Source organism: Watersipora subatra, chromosome 11 (assembly GCF_963576615.1).
Source record: "Watersipora subatra chromosome 11, tzWatSuba1.1, whole genome shotgun sequence".
Lineage (NCBI taxonomy): Eukaryota > Metazoa > Bryozoa > Gymnolaemata > Cheilostomatida > Watersiporidae > Watersipora > Watersipora subatra.
Genome location: NC_088718.1, coordinates 25218453 through 25240912, shown reverse-complemented (window position 1 = coordinate 25240912; position 22460 = coordinate 25218453). Strand labels below are relative to the sequence as shown.

Sequence of the window (22460 nt, the reverse complement as noted above, 5' to 3'; positions counted from 1 at the left end):
TGTACTCATGCACGAGTCTTGTACTAGTGGAGGAAAGTTAAGGTCGCACAAAACCTTTACACTGGTAGCAGCAGCGGGACTGGTAACGATCCCAAGAACTCCACTACCGGGCTTGCATTGGATCACTGGACTCTGGATAAAGTGGGCTGGGGAAAAACGGCAGCACCACTCCTACTGAAAGAACTTCCTACTAAAAGAAACCCAGAGAGAGTTGTGGAAAGCCCTACCGGATTAGTAGATGCACTGCTCCGGAAGCAGAAACCTACTAAGAGGATCTATCTGAGGCAGCCGGCTCCTACTGAAAAAACTTCCTACCGGAAGAGACCCCGGAAGAGCTGCGGAAAGCCTGCCAATCGGACCGGTAGATGCACTGCTCCAGAAGCAGAAACTTACCAAGGGATCTGACAGAACCTGCTTAAAGAAGCGGTGTGCTTCTACTGGAAGAACTTCCCATGGGAAGAAACCCAGAAAGGAGCCACGAGCCACGGACACAGTAAAGGCACTGCTCTGGGAGAAGAGTAGAAACCTACTAGGAGCCAGACATGGCTAACAGGAGAGCCAGAAGCGCTGACCCGGGACCCGACCGACTAGTCGAGGCCCTAAAGCGAGTGTTGCTGATGCCGAGAGCTCAGGAACCGGCGCCACGCTTCAGGAATCCCCAGTATACTGGAAAAAGAGATGTGGATAATTTTATCGCTCGCTTCACAGAAGTAGCCGACGCCAACCAGTAGACAGAAGGAGCAACTCTATTGCATCTCCGAGAAGCGTTGGGCAAGCAGACTGAGGACTGTAGGCGAGCCGAGGACCAGGGGGCCATTTTCAACGCCCTCCGGGCAAGGTTTGGACTATCCGCTAGGCAGGCGCTGAGCCAACTCAACGCCCTTAAGAGAGAGGAGGGAATGACGCTGCAGGAGCATGCTATGGAGGTGGAGAGGCTGGTACGCATTGCGTACGGAGACCTGCCGAATCGCCACCAAAATAGCATGATTATGGAGACTTTTTGCAGCTTGCTGAGGGACCCTGCCCTGCAGAAACATCTGTTGGCCATACCTACGCCCACGCTGGCAGACGCTGTACAAGCTGGAAATGACTATCTCCAAATCCCGGGGGCGAGCGTAGGCCCACCGGATCCTCGGTGCGAGTCCTGGAGGGAGGAACCTCTGACCAGATGAACTCGGCCGAGACCGATGTCATAGGACAACTAGCCCGGCTGTTCTAAACTCTTATGGACAAGGTGGAACGGCTCCAGGAGCAGGTACGCACCCCAGCTGAGAAAAGGAGCCAGCCAGCTACTCTTTGCTGGAGATGTGGCCAACCGGGACATGTACGAGAGAACTGCCCTCGCCACACCAAATCGGCTTCGGGAAACGGAGGACAGCCACAGCAGTAGCTCCAACTACTGGCTGTGCCAAGGCAAAACGAACACGGAAATATACTAGAATTTTGCGGGACTTGACGACGGCTGATGGCTGGTCTCAACTGGCAAGGACTAGGCCAAGGAGAATTCGTGTACAGGAAGGACCTGTGGTTACACGGAATTATTACCAGTCCTTGGGTGAGATTAGTTTGGACAGCCCCCTTGTCCCGGATATTGCCTACGCCCCTCCGTGCGCACGACAGGGACGTAGCTCGAAGTGTAGGAGGGTGACCCCCAAATCCCCTCCGTCCCAGACACTGAGAACCATCCCCACTGGACCGGACAGTCGGAAGCCTGCCTTAAAAGCGGCAGGGCCGACCCCTTCTCCGCCTTGGGAGTGGCAATCACGAGAGCAGCAGAACTACTCCGGGCATGGTCCACGGAAAAGAAGTCTTCCAGGCCTCACGGAGGATGTCCTGGAGGACACCCCTAGGGCACAAGCCCTCAGCCGACCACACTCCACCAGCTATTTCCTCCCAGGAAAAGTGGAGGGGCTGCCCAACAAGTTCCTACTGAACACCGGATGCACCACCAATCTGATAAGTAAGCAGGTATTTGATCGATTGCCAGGAACCGTGCAGGACCGACTCGAGAAGAGTGACAGCCACGGACTATTGGCTGATGAAACCCGGCTTCAATTCTAGAGAATAATCCGTCTAACTATTCGCTTGAGGAACGCAAAGACGGAGGAGGAGGTTTTCGTAGTGAGCCGACTGAGCGAAGATGCCATCCTCGAAATGCTGTTTTTCATGGCTCATCAATGCGCTCTCAAGTTTGAGCAACCGGTGGTTCGGGTGGATGGCCGACAGCTAGTTTGCACGGACCGGCATGGGCGGTTGCTCCAGAGCAAAGTGCAGGTGATAAGGGGGGTAGTGGTTCCCGCCCGGACAGAGATGGTGATACACAGTCGCATCACCACGCGGAACTATTGCCCCCTGGGACTAATCAAGGGATTCCTCGACGGACCTCCTGTGGCCAGTAGCCTGAACCAGCCGGGACCCAAGGGACAAGTCATCACCCGCTGTATGAATACTAAAGAGCGGCCACTGACTTTTCGCTCCGGAGCCACTATCGGCACGTACATGGGAGTGGAGGCCCCGCAGGTCGAAAAGGACGATCCTTTACTGTGTGACGCTGGTTCGACTTCAATCAATGGAGTGCCGGCCCACCTTGAGGAATTGTTCCAGTCGGCCCGGCCGAACTGTGAGGACAGGGGACAAACGTCCGGGCTGGCAACCTTGCTGCGTCGGTATGCCACCGTATTTAGTACGGGTGATCATGACATGGGAAGGACCTCGGAGGTAGAACATTCTATTCTACTTAAAGAGGGTACTCGGCCAATCCGACAACCCCCTCACAGACTTGGACCAGAAAAGGAGGCAGAGGTCGAGAGACAGGTCCAGGACCTGCTCAAACGAGGACTCATCGAGCCCGCCGGAGGAGCTTGGAGCTCTCCCGTTGTGTTAGTCCGAAAGAAGGACAGGAAATGGCGCTTTTGTATTGATTACCGGTGTGTCAACGCCGTCACGGAGCAGGATGCCTACCCACTACCCAGGATCAATGACAGCCTGGACGCCCTGTCCGGCAGTCGATATTTTAGTACACTCGATCTGGTGAGCGGGTACTGGCAGGTGCCCCTGAATGCAGAAGCGCAGGAGAAGTCAGCCTTCTTGACACGGTCCGGGCTGTGGAAGGTGTTGCCTTTCGGACTGACGTCTGCCCCCGCCACCTTCCAAAGACTCATGGAACGCGTTCTATATGGCCTCCACTGGAAAACGCTGCTGCTATATCTAGATGATATTATCGTCATCACCCCAGATTTCGATACGCATCTACATCGGCTGGAGGAGGTCTTCCAGAGACTCCACAAGGCCGCACTAAAACTGAAGCCCTCCAAGTGCGAGCTACTACAACCTCAGGTTCGCTACCTGAGGCACATAGTAAGCCAGAATGGAGTCTCTACAGACCCCGACAAAGTGGAGGCAATAGCGAAGTGGCCGAGTCCGCGCGGAGTAAGGGAACTCCAAGGATTCCTCTGGACGGTCGTTTATTACCGACAATACATCTTGGAGTTCGCCTCTATAGCACACCCATTGCACCGACTGACTGCAAAGCGAGAGCCCTGGAGATGGACGGAAGGAGAGCAGGCCGCCTTCGACACGCTGAAGGAAAGCATCAGCACTGCCCCGATCTTGGGCTATCCGGATCCTTGGAGGCGGTATATCCTGGACACGGACGCCAGTGGATGTGGAGTAGGGGCCGTGCTGTCTTAAGTACAAGAGGGCTGCGAGAGGGTCATTGCCTTCTACAGCAAGACCCTCACCCCCTCGGAACGCAATTACTGCGTCACTCGACGGGAGCTACTTGCAGTAGTGAAGGCGGTCAAGAACTTCCGGCCATATCTGTATGGCCAGGAGTTCCTCCTGCGGACGGACCACGCATCACCCCACAGGCTATGCCGGAGGAGGGAACCTTCAAACCAAGTAGCCCGGTAGCTTGAGATCTTGGCGGAGTTCCACTACATCCTGGAGCACCGATCAGTGACTCGCCACGAGAATGCGGATGGATTGAGCAGGCAAACCTGTGAGGGCTGCCGGCAATGCGCGAGCATTGAACAGAGAGACGGGGGCCCCTCATGGAAGGAACTAGCAAAGGAACCAGGGCGGTTAGCCGCATGGGTACCAACCAGTTGCCTGGATGAGACTCCCGCCCTCAATATAGCGGGATCGACCCTGGGCAACGTCGCATACTCCGGGGGGCTGGCCGGCAACTCGCATGGAACTCCCACCCCAACAGTGGCGGGATTGCACCTGGGTGCCGGAGGTTCCCCCGAGGGGCTATCAGCCCCGCCAGGAGTGACAGGACCAAAGGGCGAACTGGCAAGGACACAGGCTACCGGACAGGGACTAGTGGCCATACTGTACCGTGCCATCGCCACAGGAGAGGAGGTGCCAGCAGAACACCTGGAGGTCGGGAGCAGAGAGCTGGACATCCTGCATCGCATGCGGAGCTCTCTGCGCATACGAGAGGACGGTGTGCTAGAAGCACGCGTGGCCCCGCAGGGCCACGTCAGATGGTGCGCCATCTGCCCTCCAGCCATGTGGGAAACCACGGTGTGGCAAATGCACGCCTTGGCTCACTCTGGGGTGGGAAGGACGATAAGTCGCCTCCAACTGACGTGGTACTGGCCCGGACTGATGTCCACAGTCAGACGGCTCATCAAGAGTTGCGAGGTGTGCCAGGCCGCAAAGCATGGAGGGACAAAGGCGGCCGGAGGAAAAATGAGGCTTCACACAGGACGACCCTGGCAGAAGGTGGCCATAGATCTGGTGGGGCCATTTCCTGTCACGCCAAGGGGGAACAGGTGGGTGCTGGTTCTCACCAACCACTTCACTCGGGGGCAGGACGCCTTGGCACTACCTGACGCCATGGCCCCGGTGGTCGCCAACGCACTGGATGAGCGGGTCTTCTGCTACCTGGGATTGCCTGGGCAGATCCACACGGACCAGGGGGCGCAGTTTGAGAGCCAACTGATGGGCAAACTGTGCCAACTCTGGAACGTGGGGAAGACCTACACGACCCCGTATCATCCACAGACAAATGGAATCATTGAGCTTGAACTTGGAGACTCCTTCTCCTGGCTCGGGGACAGGACGAGTGGGACCTACTGCTCCCCCAGCTGATGAGGGCATACAGAGGCACCCCCCTCCGCGACTGGAAAAACGGCCAACATGCTAATGTTGGAACGGGAGCTGAGGTTGCAAGACCAGCTGGAAAACCAACCCCCCACCGACCGAGTTCTTTCCTGTCCACGAGCATGCTCTGGAGGTGCAGCGGAGAATGCAGACAGTGCATGAGGAACTACGGCGAAGCCAGATGGAGGTGCGGCAAGAAGACAGGGAAGAGCCACCGCTGTACACCCCAGGCGACTGGGTATGGCTCACGAACAAACACCGAAAACAGGGAGAAAATCCCAAGCTGCAGGCGAAGTTCGTGGGACCATACCAGGTCCTGAAGGCCTGGGGGAACCACACATATCTGGTGGAACGGCAGGGCCAGTCTTCCATCCAGAGCGAAGGAAGGCTAAAACCCTATCATGCTTGCTCAAAGAGGTTGGGACAGGCCCCAGCCACTCTGGAGCCAAGGAGGGGTCCCAACATGAAGGGAGCTCGACGCAGCAGGCCGGAGAAAAGGCAGGAAGAGGCTAGAGTGGACCTTGTGCTGATAATGCCGCCCCCAACTGAGAAAAGTTGCTGCAAGGAGGCTGCTAAAAAGCAAGGACAGGAGGTAACTCCGGAAGAAAACCCGGCCAGACCGGAGGAAGGAGAATGCCAGGGACGCCAAGGACCCTCTCCAAGTTCGGTAGAAGCCAATCCGGTCCCACTAGAAGATGTTCCGGGAGAACCGAAATCAAACCCGTAAGAGACTGGAATGGCACCGACACCAGAGACTTCATCAGAACCTGTCCGTCACAACCCAAGGCCCGCCCGGACTACTAAAAAGGCCGGACCGGTACGGGAACAGGGTGTGCTACTCGATGGAGTCGCCGGCAAACAACCCGGAGGTGGGACAAAAGGACAACTAGGTAGTTCTCACTGCCGCTACCAAAGCCTTTCTGCTGGAGCACTCACTCACCCCGGATGCCCTCAGTTTGTTGGAGAACTTGGATGACGCATGTGATGCGTCTTTGCCGGAACTATTGGCTTCGATCACCAGGAGCTTGGAAGAAGCTGAAGAAGCCCTAAGTGCACCGAAGCCAGTCGATGTGGCAGCAGACCAGGGAGATCGGGAGTGGGAGAAGGCGGCCGCCGAGGCCGGCACGAGCTTCCACGGGGCGGCTGCCCCGGGGCAGCTGCCTCAGACATGGATGTGGAGGACCTGGACAGAACCCTGACAAAGGAAGTAACACGGAGAGGGACGAAGCACGACGGCCAGATTCTGCCGTGTTGGAGATTACGGAGGAGGGAGTAGAGGCGCTGCTGGATGCCACTCTGACAGAGGACAGCGTAGAGAAGCCACTGAATGAAGTTATGCCGGGAACCCCAGCTACTATTGGAGATAGAGCGCCTCCGCTATGGAGCCCGCCGACAGGAGGCTCTGGCCCAGCTAGTACTCCCATAGGATGGGAATTGGAGACCCTAGTCGCCAATGGGGGAGTGTGTGGTGGATGGCGTCCTCTTACATGTAGCCAAGCCAAGCTGATGTACAGCCGAGTCAAGCATAGCCAAGCCAGAGCCGTACCGACTGAAGACTGAGCCGAGCTGGACCGAGCCGTGCTGGGTCTAACCAAGCAAAACAGGGGCGGAGTTTAGCAGCTATATAAGCCCGAACATTTGCCTAGTAGAGCGGAACTGTTCTGGGCCTGTTCATTGCTTGTCACTTGATTCATTTCTTGTACACCTTGATGAACTAAGCAGAAATATATGTATTGTACTCATGTACGAGTCTTGTACTAGTGGAGGAAAGTGAAGGTCGCACAAAACCTATACAATACTTAATATTTGGCACTGTGGAATGCAGAAATGACAAAATATGAAGAAGTATGCAGTTTGAAAGCAAAGCGAAGCCAGATAAAATAAGGGAATAAAGTTTTCGTAGTCTGGAAAGGGGGAATCCAGCGAACCTAATTGGGAACCCCTGGGCTATAGGTGCAAATCATCATAATTAAAAATAGTACCAAAATATTATGTTAACCTTAGTAACTATAAGTACCTACAATGACTTCAGTAAATTTAGTGGCTATGGTCTGCGTGCCCAAGATAATATAACATTACAATGTACTACGTGGAGAGCTTTTACCTTCGAGGCAGACGTGTAACATAAACGCTGAATCTAACTTGAATGAATTTAGTTTACTAAACACATACTTGAAAGAAGTTTTAGTATGTATTTTAGTAAACCTTAAACTTTTAACATTAATTTTACCATTGCAAAAAGTTTTCATTTTAACGGATACTGGATGTACCGTATAATGGATACGGATAAGTCGCCATGGCAAGTTCAGCGACGTATATCTTTTAATAGTACACAAATCGCCAAATTTTAGGTTCGAGAAAAATGATTGTCGATATCATAGGGCCGAATAAATTATCCCTAACAAAAAAAGACGAATAAGCATAGTGTTGCATAAACTTAGGTTCGAAAATATTTCTGAACAGGGGCAATCATAACTCGTAGACGCAAGACTAAAATAATTAGCACGCCCATGGTATATCCGTTCTAGCTCAGTGGTAGACCATCCGAAAAACAAACTTGTTGATGCATTCTTCTTGAATTCAAAACCATCAGGACACGGTATTTAATATCAAGATTTTAAGATCTATAGCCAGAATGCAGACAGATCCACATACGACATACTTTGAGATATAGATGAATATTAGAGGTCAACCAACCTGGTCTGCCTGACTAGAATTGGATGAAGTCATGCCATTTATATGAAGCCTGAGAAGTACATGATGTAAAGCAGTATGTCCTTCTTCATCCACGATCGTCACACTGGCTCCACTTTCAACCAAAATCTTCACAATAGTCTGGTGTCCTTGAGCGCAAGCTAACATAAGGGGTGTTTGTTGTCTACGGTTCCTCAAATTGATGTCAGCATGTCCCTGATAAAAATAGTTAACTCTGTCACTCAGTTCATCAAGATGCCAAACTGGCTCTTCCTATTATTGTACTACACAATGAGCACAATTAATGAAACTTATAGCTCACTTGCTTGAGTAATCCCTGAACCACTGAGCTATGGCCATTGAGAGATGCTATATGCAGTGAAGAGAAGCCATCATCCTTTGGCAAGTCGACCATCTTGGGAGCTCGAAAAAGAGTCTTTTCAACAGCACTTGAATAAAGAGAGGAAAATGTAAGACTATCCAATAGGAACAAAAAAGAAGTTGGATGTTACAGTTCAAAGAACTGAGGTACAGATAAGAGAGTGTAAAGAGAAATGTAAGATGATACAACTATAAGGACAGAGGTACTGAATTAGAGAGGGTAAAGAGAGATGTAAGACGATACAGCTATAAGGACAGAGCTACTGAATTAGAGAGGGTAAAAATAGATGTAAGATGATACAGTTATAAGGACAGAGGTACTGAATTAGAGAGGGTAAAGAGAGATGTAAGATGATACAGCTATAAGAACAGAGGTACTGAATTAGAGAGGGCAAAGAGAGATGTAAGATGATACAGCTACAAGGACAGAGGGACTGAATTAGAGAGAGTAAAGAGAGATGTAAGATGATACAGTTATAAGGATAGAAGTACTGAATTAGAGAAGGTAAAGAGAGATGTAAGATGATACAGTTATAAGGACAGAAGGACTGAATTAGAGAGGGTAAAGAGAGATGTAAGATGATACAGTTATAAGAACAGAAGTACTGAATTAGAGAGGGTAAAGAGAGATGTAAGATGATACAGTTATAAGGATAGAAGTACTGAATTAGAGAAGGTAAAGAGAGATGTAAGATGATACAGTTATAAGGACAGAAAAACTGAATTAGAGAGGGTAAAGAGAGATGTAAGATGATACAGTTATAAGAACCGAAGTACTGAATTAGAGAGGGTAAAGAGAGATGTAAGATGATACAGTTATAAGGATAGAAGTACTGAATTAGAGAAGGTAAAGAGAGATGTAAGATGATACAGTTATAAGGACAGAAGGACTGAATTAGAGAGGGTAAAGAGAGATGTAAGATGATACAGTTATAAGGACAGAGGTACTGAATTAGAGAGGGTAAAGAGAGATATAACATGATACAGCTATAAGGAAAGAGGCACTGAATTAGAGAGGGTAAAGAGAGATGTAAGATAATAGAGTTATAAGGACAGAGGTACTGAATTAGAGAGAGTAAAGAGAGATGTCAGATGATACAGCTATAAGGACAGAGGTACTGATTTAGAGAGGGTAAAGAGAGATATAAGATGATACAGTTATGAGGACAGAGGTACTGAATTAGAGAGGGTAAAGAGAGATATAAGATGATACAGCTATAAGGACAGAGATACTGAATTAGAGAGGGTAAAAACAGGTGTAAGGTGATACAGCTATAAGAACAGATGTACTGAATTAGAGAGAGTAAAGAGAGATGTAAGATGATACAGCTATAAGAACAGAGGTACTGAATTTGAAAGGGTAGAAAAAGAAGTATGATACCCAAGTTATAGAGACAAAGGTGGAAAATAAACACTGAAATTGACACATGAATGCATAGTAAAAATACAATAATTGTCGTGCCTCCACCACCTCTGTAGAAAAACATAATAACTTACAAACAATTTCCTTTAAGAGCAGCATGGTGAAGGGCATTAAATCCTCTCTTGTTCTTTAAAGAAAAGTCAATATCAACATGATCCATAAGCATTCTTACTATTTCAGTGCTTTCCTTACCTAAACAAATACAAACAAGTATAACAAATAAATAGAAACTAATATAACGAACAAATCAAAACAAGTATAATGAACAAATACAAGCAAATATAACAAACATATGAAACAAGTATACACACATAAACACTAAAGTATGTACCTATAGCATCATGTAGAGGCGTGTCTCCATATGTATCTTGGATATTAACATCACAATCATGTTCAATAAGCACTTGGACACAGTCGAGGTGTTGACTCTTAACAGCAACATGGAGGGTGCTGCAGCCTCCCTCATTCACCGCATTTATATTTAATCCACGCTCAAGTAACAACTTCAGCATATCTGGTTGATTTCTATAATAAATGGTAATTATCTTCAGATCTCATTTTAGCATCCCGCCATATAAGAGGAACAATGAGGTCAGCTACTTGATATTTCTATATGGATGTCCAAAAAATCAAATGGCAGCTTGCAGAGAATCTAAATTTTAGAGATGGAAAATTAAAAAGATTATATTCAAGTACATTTAATTTTAAAACCAAACACAAAGGTTTGATCAGAAATTTATTTGGCCTTTAAAAAAAGCGGTCTTTAATCAGTACATAGGACCTTTCGTATGCTAGATTAACTGATATAGATTAATGTAAATAGCTGTATATACAAATAGGCAGAATAATGCAACGCTGTGTCACAGTCATCTCCAATTTCCACATGACTTAGGTTTAGTAGCCTCCTCATGTTGAACTGAGTTGAGTTGCTGGCTTTTTTCATATCCACCTGTAAGGAACCAACGGTGTTTCAACCACCACATTATAAATACACCAAATCTTTTGAATAGCAGAGTGAGCACATAGCACAGTGTCAGACACAACAGCAAACTAAAGAGCTAGAGACAAGACTCATCGCTGCAAGGATATAACATAATCACCGCGGTAGTCTGTCTGTATGATGAGGTGAGTTCTTGATCCTAGTGTTCAGCCAGCGTTGGTCATATAAACAATGCCTTACACGTTAATCAAGTAGAAAGACCTTGTGCTCGACAGAAAAAGCAAACCAACCAAGATCGATAGCAAGCTTGAGTTACCCACTTATAGTATGTATTGAAAAGGATAAAAGCTGATTGTCGGCTGAAAGTCCCACGGGCCGGCTGACCAAAGCACCGCTCGGCCACCAAGAAGACGGCTCGGCCTTGCCAAAACAAGAGAGAAATGACTTGACCCTACCAGACCGAAAAGGAGAGAGAGACTGGCCGGCTGAAAAGATGACCGGCCGGCAGCCGGCACTGAGAACACCAGAAGGCGTTAGGATGGCTGACTGACCCCTAGAAGAAAAAAGTGGAGACAACCTGGCAATAAAAAGAAACAACCTGGCACAAGGCGGGCAGAGAACAGAAACGCTTCAGAGAGAGCAGTTGTTGCATATACGCATACATGGACTGTAACAAAATATTTTACACAAATATATTATTCTAAACTCTAAAAAGCTGCCTGTTCTAGTGGAGCAGTAAAGGCATCATGTAATCTCTTTCAGGTATTATAATCAGCTTTAATAATCTTTGTCTATAAGTCATTATGAGTTGTATACCTATAGTATATACTAGAGTAATATTAGTTATCTGTATGTTAGTCAATATGAGTTGTATATAGAACATACTAGAGTCAATATTAGTTACCTGCCTGTTATTCACTATGAGTTGCATATAGCGTAGACTCAAGTTATTATTTGTTATCAACATGGTACACTCACTAACAAAAGCTAAAAATGGTTTCTATAGAGCAGATCACACACTGGAAATGAGTCAGTGTAAACCATCTCTTTGTGAAAAATGTTTGACGAGTATCTTGCTATGGCTGTGATGTTTACTGAAAACTGACACAAGCAAATGTAATAAACAGTGAGTAAATGAGTAAACTTGAGACTCTATCAATTCCTCTAGAGGAACTAGCACTTACCTTAAAATCAATATTGTCTAAATACTCATCTATGGATGATTTGGACTCTGTGATTGGAAGAACAACAGTATGAGCTCTGCCCAAATCAGCATAAGCTCCTCCTACCTGGTCTTCTCTATCACTGTAATCAGATAGACTCGATAAAAACACAGAAATCTATAAGATTTAATCAAGTACATGCCAGCTAAAGAATAAGGTATGAGACATGTATTGACCAACATACTACTATATCTCACTGAGTTACAGAACATATGAGGTCAAGAGTCAAGGAGTTTGATTGGACAAGTTCTGCACGAAGTATGTTCTAGAGGTTTCTAGATCATTACTATTCTGAATCTCATACAGACTACTCAGTTACCTTACACAAGAAGTTACACTAGAACTACTCCAGCAAAAACCTCCAAGTCTGATCTAAAGCATAAACTACAAGATAAAACAGTGGGAGTCACTCTGAGAGCAGCCATGAATTGTGAATTGTGAGGTGAAATGATAAACCCTTATAAGTTGTTATTAGTTGTGCGAGGGTGCCAGGAGAGCATAACTTCCATATAGACTAACACCTAGTATCTGTATAAAATGTAGTACCGCAAGCTAATAACTATAAACTACTTAATATAACTACTCAAATGTATATAAATTTCTGTCATAAGATTATACAGTTTTAGTTAGTATGTCACTCATTTAAAGTCTTATATTGTAAGCACAAAATTAATACAAAAAGTAAATAATAATAATAATTAATTGCTCCAAAAATGGCATAATGTTAAACAATTTAAGTTCAGCAATACATTGATGTTGAGAATCTTGACTACAAAGTTAGTAAAAGAGACAAAGTCGTGTTCAGCAGTATCATGAAGATGCGTTTTTTTTAAATTTTTTAATTTTAGCACCTGCAGTCACAACATGCTAGCTAAATAGGAAACCCCCTAATCTAATCCTCCAGATCTAATCACAATAGCTGTTTATCAATAAACTAAAGGGAACTAGTAATACTCTGATTCAGTAACCTACAGTTGCAACAGACATGTTTGTAATTATCTTCCCTTGTCAACAGTTGTAACGCCATGCTTGATCATGTGGTGGATTTAATTGGCAGAGAGAACTATAAATAAGAGGCAACAATTCTACACTAAGACTAGTAACAGGAAATATTTTCAGTTTCAAAACCATGTCGGGGTTGGTTTTCGATCAAAGATATATAAAATCCTAAGATATCTTCACAAATTTAGAAAGTATTGGACAACCAGAAGATGTTAGTTCGACCGAAATAAACAATCAGAACGCAACTGGTCAAGCAAACGATGCAAATATTTTTGTTTCAAAGTGGTTGATTTTTGTTTCCGCATGTATTATTAGTATGGTTTGTTTACGCCACTTGTTCCTAAATATATATACGTATGTATTTGTAGCATATGATAGATTATTATACAACTTATAAATTTGCAGATTTATAGCATATTATTTGATAGCACCCTTGCTGTTATCTTAACACAGCTTACAATGGATCGACGCTCATATCTCCTCCTCTATTGCACATGAAAAGCCAGTTTTGGCTGCAAACTGTAGCAAACATATCATTGAGTGTAATGAGCTTTTATGCAACATTGCTAAATCTAGATATATACATCTCAAAGCTTGTCATCATCTGTCATCATCTGTCCAGCTATAGCTATTAAAATCTTAGAATGAAAAGCTTGCTATGTGCTAAATTTGAACTCACAAAGATTGCAACCGCAAGTTTCTAAACGCGTATCAAACCAAGTTCTTACAATTCCATCACTCTTATTATATACTGCATAGCCTTTTTCCGATTGCACACGCTAAATGACGTATTAATTGATACAATGCGCCCACAAGTTACGATGCACCTGTTATAAAATATTTTTCGCCTAAGTCTATAAAATATGATGCTTTTTCAGTCTCGTCATACTATGGCGAATTTTTTTTCTGCCTTGTGTTATAAACAAAAATTTCTCTCGAAATTAAAATTTGGCGATTGTTGTACTGATTATGGCGAACTAACTAAAAATGTCCACAACGTTGAAAAGAGATATACACTGCTCGCTATCTTAGTTCAGTGTTATTCGTTATGGAAAAAACGGATTTGCAAACAACTAAGTGATAAAATTTTAATTACAAGTTTGAGGTTTAGTAAAATACATACTAAAACCTCCTTCAAGTATGTGTTTGGTAAGCTGAATTCATATAAGTTAAATTCAGCGTTTATGTTGCACGTCTGTCTCGAAGGTAAAAACTCCCCGCTGTCCGTACTGTACATAGTACATTGTAATGTTTCATTTTCTTGCAGATCATAACCCCTAAGTACATTAAAGCTATTGCAGGTAACTATAGTTACTAAGGTTAACATATTGTTTTGGCACTAATTTTTAATGATGATGATTTTGATGGTTTTTACCAGGAAGTGTTTGCATTAGACAATTACTATGGGTTTCTATACCACTCTACACAATATTTTCCCCTTATGATGCCAGCACTGAAATAAATTAAAATCATATAATTTTACACCAAATAACTTTCCAATGTAATCATATCAAAACAGACTGTATTTAGGCATTACTTGCTAATGATTTCCCAATTACATTTAAACACATTAACAGTTTTATTTTTTCTCTCAATTTATTTCAACAAAACACTTCTTCCATGATATGAAATTTAAAAGTTGTTTGAAACAGTTTTAAAACCTTTATCTTTGTTTTATTTTTTCTCTTAATTTATCTGAACTGCACAAAAAACACTTTGCTCTGTTGCAGTTTGAAGTTTTAAAGTTAGTGGTAAATGTAGATTAATGGTAAATGTTGTATATGTTAAATAAAAATAAATTTTCTGTCCAAAGACTTTTTTTATTACTCGGGCAATGCTGGGCATTCAACTAGTATAGTTGTAAAATGAAAATATGCCTTCAAATTTAGAATGAAAAAAAATTGGAAAGCTCCAACAAACTGCAAAAAAGGCACAGGCTATATCTTTGCAGGTTAATTGCAAGCAACAGATATCAACTAGTAAAGATATTTCTCGGCTTCCCATTGCATATTTATTTAAAAATCTACAACAAGTTGGAGGTAAGTTAGCAGATTTATTAGATCGCTCTGCCCGAATGAGAGTGCAAATTATAGGTGACATTCGCTTCAACCATAAATAGGTAAAATTTATCTTCCTAAAATGCTGACGAGCTATTTGACAAATATAACCACAGCCTCTATTCAAGCGCCCACTCTATTTGACAGCTACTAATATGAAGGGTTAAAAAGTAGAGTGCCATGGCATTCAAATAGATGTTTTAAGATAAGTCTCTTCCATGTTGTTTGTAGTACATGATCAGGCTGCAAATTATAATTCAATATATTAATACAGTATATCCACCACTTTCCACAATATATAGAACTTTACCTGTACCATTTAGTGACTGACTCTTTAGATATAAAATGGGCTGTAACAACCTCAATCATACTAATATTACCATCCTTTAGGGTAGATAAGCATCTTATTAGCACATCTAAATCTCTCTACTTTATACACATTTCCTTTCTAATAATAGAACTATCACATGTAACTATCTATATACCATAGAGATCACCCTTCTAATAATAGAACTATCACATGTAACTATCTACATGCTATAGAGATCACCCTTCTAATAATAGAACTATCACATGTAACTATCTATATACCATAGAGATCACCCTTCTAATAATAGAACTATCACATGTAACTATCTATATGCTATAGAGATCACCCTTCTAATAATAGAATTATCACATCTAACAATCTATAATCAATAGATACAACAACCTTCTAGGTAGAAGACACAACTCACTTGTATTCTGAAGCCAGGTTCAGGTGAGAGTCTCTGCCGTCACTCATATTCCTGGCAGCACCTGGCAGGTATGATGTCACCTAAAGCATTTCAGGTCAGTTTGCTTTAGTCAAACATCAGAAACAGCAGTAAAGAGACTTTCTCTAATGAACATTTACTACTATAGAATTATGTACATATGTATCATATGTATGATCTTACTGAAGATCCTGTAACAGCTGATTCCTGCTGGTGACACGTTCCTTTGCTCTCCTGCTTTTCAGGAACTGTGCTTAGGAACTTCTTCTCTCTATCATATAATTTATGGCTGGTTTCACTTGCTGCTGAAAACAAGCAGTTGAAGATATAACAAGAGACATGACTCCACATACCAGTATGAGTTGAGAGTTGTCTGTTCACCGCGGAGCAATAAATCAAGCATCAATAAATCATGCTGATTATGTGAAGCTCGCTGCTTCCAAAGTGCCAGGGTCTCTTTCAGATATGTAGGTTCTACAATCCCTGAGAGTAAAGTCTGGTTCCCATATCGTCTGTGATACTCCGGCAGTAACTTGCGCAGCAAACCGCTTACGACGCTAGGCTCGGCGGCATCTGTTCACATATAAGCTGCATCGCTAAACATAATCGCGTAATCAAATAAAATTTTCGCTCGCCATGCCGTTTCTATAATGGTGACCTTCACCTGTACAGTGAAATTTGGGAAGGTTTTGCCTGCGGCCTTTCGAAAAATTGAACAGCGCTAAACTATTGCGTTGCCGCCAGCAACTACCGGCGGTCCTCGGCGTTTAGGTTCCCATTTCACCGCTAATTGCCTGTGGTGCTGTCGCCGGTGCTTTGCGACATATATAGGAACCAGGCTTTAGGTCTAGCAGTCAATGCAGTGGGAGTGACGAGGCATGTAATGTCCACACTAGTGCCGTGATTGGTGCAATATTGTAATGTTTTCCTAAAGCCCTAGTTTGTAGTTTAGCAAATGCCACAGTATCACCGCCAGCCTATGGTCAAAGCAGAACGTTTCAGCTCATGACAAAAGTAATACTGTAACAGGGGACATCAATAAACTTTACGTAATTGGCTTAGAATAAACCAGTAGCAGGCAGAAACTGCCAGTTATATAAATAGACCGAATATCCTGCTCCAGTTGCAAATATGTGAATATACCAATATGTGTAAGTATATACTATACACTGTATATGACAATATGTGAACGGTGTGACACTATACACTGTATATGACAATATGTAAAAGGTGTGACACTATACACTGTCTAAGACAATATTTGAAAGGTATGACACTACATATATACATACACTAGCTGAATTCCCGGCATTGCAAGGGTAATAAAAAAAGCTTTTGCATAAAAATCAACATTTAATTTTACCATCTAACTTTTGAACAAAGGTGTGTACTTATTTCTGTGTGTTCCATAAGTTTAGTTAAGTTTCTGCTACAGGTACATATATTTATAGAATTTTGGGGAAGTCTTGGCAAGTATGTTTTTTTCTATTAAAATTTTTCTTCTAGTTAATTAGTTCAAACGTTAAGCAGTGGGTATTTCAACTAATCCCTGTTCAAGATTGGCAGGTGTAATAACTATGTGTACAATTATTCTATTGTATCGCACGCGGACTGTGTGGCTTAGCGAATAGAATGTCTGTCTGCAGACCTCGAGGTTCCGAGTTCATATCCACCGTGAAACGAACCTCTCATAACAAAAACTTTATCGTTATATTTGGACAAATGAACAACAGATGACAGACAAACACTGAGACTTATATACATATGTAAAAGGTAAGACAATATATATACTAACATTGTCTGTACCTACCAATGTCTGTGAAGTCAACTGATGCAGCAACAGAATTATCGAACTGTCTCTCATCAAACTTTTTGGACTTGATCAGCACTGGTGTTGATGGGGCAGCCGCTGCCTGTAAGTGATTAGACAAAGGCCTAGTTCAAATACAAACAGCTACTCATTTGAAACTGAGTTCTACTTCATATCAACATTTTATGGTATAAAAATCATGAACATATCCCACTAAAGTGAAACGTATAAACAGGTTGATGTTTTTACCAAGTGCTCGCGAGACCAGGCTGGAGGAGCCAGCAAAGAAATGCTACAGGCTGTGAACCACTAACATTTTTTAGCAAACCTTTCAGTTGTTTTTAGTGTGTATACATCAGCTTGTCTTCTTTCGCAATAACATACAGGTACTACATTTACCATTACCTTCAGCTACTAGCTAAAACCTGTGAAAAGTCCTGCTACTTAAGCAACATTTTCTGCTGCCTCTGAGGAGTTTCTTGATATAATCAGCATTAAAATTAACAACTCAAATATAAAAACTTCAGAAAATAAAACAAGATACTAATAAAACAGTAATTGTTGACATGAGCCAAAACTTGTGAAAACAGATAGTATATGTAAAGAGACCGTGACAGAGGCTTCTTTATCAGGATGACTAGTAGGTTGTTCAGCACTGCCACTTGGAACACTTAAAGACAAAACCGGGGGAGTGCTCTCTGACACACTTGATACACTTGAGCTGGATAGCGAGGCAACTTGAGCAACCTGACCTTTAACTTGAGCTGTTTTATTAGGCCTGGCAGGGGTCTAAAGGAGAAAGGATAAATCTATGTGTTGAACATCAACATTTATACCTAAACACCTATACATAAGAACACATTTAACAACACCTAGAGTAGAAGCAAGAGCAATGGAAGAGGTGCCAGTTTTACTGAAGTTTCCCAAATACTAACATATATTTTTCCAAAAACTGAACACGTAAGAGAACGACGCTAAACTAGGCTGCTTAGGTGACCTTTACCAAGGTGACTAGGCAGCCTTTACAAAGCGGGTTGCACCAATCCAGCACAAAGTACCAATGCTTGTACCCGTTGCATCTTTGTTGACTATAGCTTTGGTGTTGGGACCAGCTATAGCTGTTACATTTTTCATTCTCCCTTCAAGTTTGGTATATGTTTGAGCGATGGTATTAGTTGAGCAACTTGCAAAATTTCTAACAATGGCTATAACAAAAAAAATTGTATATACACCTAAATATAGATAGGTTTATAGCTTGGGTTTTTATACAGTCAAATCAAATAAAAACCACTTCATGATTACCAATGCATGAAATAAAATGTAGGCCGAATCTAAAAACATTTTGATCTGAACCAATTTTTACCTAAATATATATACACTATATATATTTTGCACATTGACTTTCTTAAAAACTGTGAAACAATGTAGTTGTTTCACAGCAGGAAGTCAACTCTCACTGGTAATGGGAGTTCTCTTTTTTCGGCTCTGAGCTGCAGTAAGGAGGCTTCAATAGCCAAAACAGTACAGCCTGTAGCAAGAGTGTTACGCTTCCATACCTCGGTTTGGTTGAGCGCTCTGTGAGAGGTGTGAGCCTTAGTGAAATGCTCATCACTTTTGGGACTTGAGCATTCTTGTGTTGCACATTGACTTTCTTAAAGTCTGTTAGACAACCTAGTTGTTTGTACATGCCTGGCATTGCATGGGTAATAAAAACATTTACCATTCTAGTTTTTAAATGAAAGCGTTTGTTTATTTTTGTGTGTGTCCAGCCGATACACATTTCAAATATTTGAAAGCTTGAGGCTACACCAGACCGTTAAAAAACATTTACTTCTTATGCTACACATTTGCTCAAGATTTGAAACAGCTTACGAATAGTGGCAGGTAATTTAGTTGCCACTGGCTTAGTTTCTTTACCCAACGAATTTGAGTAGCTTAAGCTAGTCTAAAACTCTACTATAAAAAGAGCCATGTCGATCCGGCCACCAGGGAGTTAAGGATAAAGATTGCGCCTCACAGGAATCAAACCCGTACTTTCTGCAAATGCATAAAGGTCATGCAAAGCGCACTATCACTAAGGCATGCAGTTCGCTAGCCATAGCTTGGAATAATCCCACGACCAAACAAGAGTGAAGCGATTGATTGGGAGATTTATGATAAATGCACATGTGCACACAACTCCCGAAAAATTATCCGTTATCGGCCGTCACCAAACCCTTGCAACGAAATCCTATCAAAAAATTTAACTCTTTTTCAGTAAAGTCGTTTAAATATAATAATGATACAAAACGCATATAAACCTATTTAAATATGTTACCAAGCATTTGAAAAGTTACCGCAAATTCCTAAAACTAACCCATCTGATCGGATTATACATAAATAGACAGATTTATTAGGACGAAAATCGTCACAAAACGCTTGAAAAGCTTCGTTTAATAAAAGTTGAGACCGGAAATTGAAACGCCGAGCGACAGAGAATAGAACGATAAAGTCTTGCCACAAATCGCCACAAAACGCTTGAACAGCTTGGTTTATTAATAGTTTCGACCGACCTATGAAACGCCAATAAAGCCGTGCGACAGATAGTAGAACTGTTTACTGTGTACTGTTTGAGGCGTAGACCGATTTACAGGTACGAAAATGTGGTACACAGTTTATCAGCCTACGTTTTTGTCTTATTACCGAAGGTTTTTCAAATTATCTAGAACATCAGCCAGATTTCTTTACATCTTATCTACAAGGTAGGGCGTTACTACAACGCCCTTTTATGACAAGAATATTTCTTTATTTCACTCCAGTTTGCATAAAACTTCCAGACGCGTAAATGCCAACGCTTGCTCTCTGTTACATTTCGCTGTCAAAACCATTCTGCATTCATCACAACACAACCAACTTTCAAACTGTATATTACACATCAGTTTGCCGTTTAACTTTTAATATTGCATTTCAGAGATATAATAAACATATTTCTTTATAGTTGGCATTGTTGTTGTTAGTTAAATTACGTACAGTAGGTTAAGTCTACAGCTTGAATTACCGCTTGAATAACAGCTTGGTAATATTTATTTTATTATTGTGAAACATAAGTTTGAGATAGTTAAATATTTATTTTATTAATATTTATTTCTGTTACATATTGCTGTCAAAACCGCTCTACATTCAACAGAACCAACTTTCAAACTTTATATTACAATATATTTCACTTTTAATATTGCATTTCACAGATATAATAAACATATTTCATTATTGCTGTTGTTAGTTTAATTACTTACAGTAGTTTAGGTCTACAGCTTGAATTAATATTTATTTTAACCAACAACCAACTTTCAAATTGTATGTTACACGACAGCTTGCCATTTACTTTTAATATTGCATTTCAATATAATAAGAGATATAATAAACATATTTCATTATTTAAATTACGTACAGTAGTTTAGGTCTACAGCTTGAATTAATATTTATTTTATTATTGTAAAACATAAGTTGAGATAGTTAATTATTTATTTTATTAATATTTATTTCTGTTACATATCGCTGTCAAAACCGTTCTACATTCAACTCAACCAACTTTCAAAATGTATAATACAATATATTTTACTTTTAATATTGCATTTCAGAGATATAATAAATATATTTCATTATTGCTGTTGTTATTTAAATTACGTACAGTAGTTTAAGTCTACAGCTTGAATTAATATTCCCACGACCAAACAAGAGTGAAACGATTGATTGGGAGAATTCTGATAAATGCACATGTGCACACAACTCCCGAAAAATTATCCGTTAACGGCCGTCACCAAACCCTTGCAACGAAATCCTATCAACAAATTTAACTCTTTTTCAGTAAAGTCGTTTAAATATAATAATGATACAAAACGCATATAAACCTATTTAAATATGTTACCAAGCCTTTGAAAGGTTACCGCAAATTCCTAAAACTAACCCATCTGATCGGATTCTACACAAATAGACAGATTTAGATAGAATATCGAATAGATTTATATATATTTATATATAGAACAGATTTAGATAGCCACAAAACGCTTGAAAAGCTTGGATTAATGAAAGTTAAGACCGGAAATTGAAACGCCGGGGCGACAGAGAATAGAACAATAAAGTCTTGCGCGTTTCACGAAAAAAAACGTGCACTTTTCACCAGTCCATAGCATTGTCGAATTGCTGAAGGTTTCGGCAATTAACATAGGAGTACAGAAATAGTTTCATTCTTGCCGATTTCAATTTTTTCATTTTTAATTTCATTTGCTGACATAGTTGAATACTTTCCCATTCTAACTGATGTCCAACGCAGTGTCAGTAAAGCAAATGACTATAGTGTTTCAATCAACTACCAGATTTTTCTACTAGAAATTCCACTGTCATACAGCCCACGACCAAAGTGATATTGGACAAAGAAAGGGTACTGATGGTTGAGAAATGCAATATTAGCAGTCAAATAGGAAAACTGCAATGGTAGCTGTAATGTACTGGGTGTGGGTGTTATTATATACAACAAATAGCAATAATGAAAGGAAAAGATTATATGTTTATATCTCTCCTCCTGCAAAAAAAGAAATGCAATATTGGCCAATATTAGAAGTAAAATGCACTGATATTACTAGAATAACCAATATTATTTATATAGTAATAATATAAAACCAATATACATAATACTGTACACCTTTACATAAACATTAGCTACTATAGCGTTTCAATCAATACATATTACTATATACCTTTACATAGACAATAGTGACTATAGTGTTTCAATTAAATACATATTACTATATACCTTTACATAGACAATAGTCACTATAGTGTTTCAATCAAATACATATTACTAAATACCTTTACATAGACAATAGTTACTATAGTGTTTCAATCAAATGCATATTACTATATACCTTTAAATAAACAATAGTTACTATAGTGTTTCAATCAAATACATATTACTATATACCTTTACATAGACAATAGTTACTATAGTGTTTCAATCAAATGCATATTACTATATACCTTTAAATAAACAATAGTTACTATAGTGTTTCAATCAAACACATATTACA

At 41.7% G+C, this 22460-nt stretch overlaps 1 protein-coding gene across 1 annotated transcript in view; it reads right to left on the bottom strand.

The window, feature by feature from the left end:
- LOC137408871 (uncharacterized) overlaps window positions 1–22460 on the bottom strand; it is a 64087-nt gene that overhangs the window by 9077 nt on the left and 32550 nt on the right. Inside the window, exons 9-18 of the mRNA XM_068095459.1 lie at window positions 18007–18186; window positions 17398–17500; window positions 15771–15892; window positions 15570–15649; window positions 11735–11855; window positions 10444–10559; window positions 9942–10135; window positions 9685–9802; window positions 8129–8255; window positions 7810–8022 (exon numbers count right to left, since the gene is read on the bottom strand). Of these exons, the coding sequence (XP_067951560.1) occupies window positions 7810–8022; window positions 8129–8255; window positions 9685–9802; window positions 9942–10135; window positions 10444–10559; window positions 11735–11855; window positions 15570–15649; window positions 15771–15892; window positions 17398–17500; window positions 18007–18186 (1374 nt within the window). The remainder of the gene's footprint in view (window positions 1–7809; window positions 8023–8128; window positions 8256–9684; window positions 9803–9941; window positions 10136–10443; window positions 10560–11734; window positions 11856–15569; window positions 15650–15770; window positions 15893–17397; window positions 17501–18006; window positions 18187–22460) is intronic.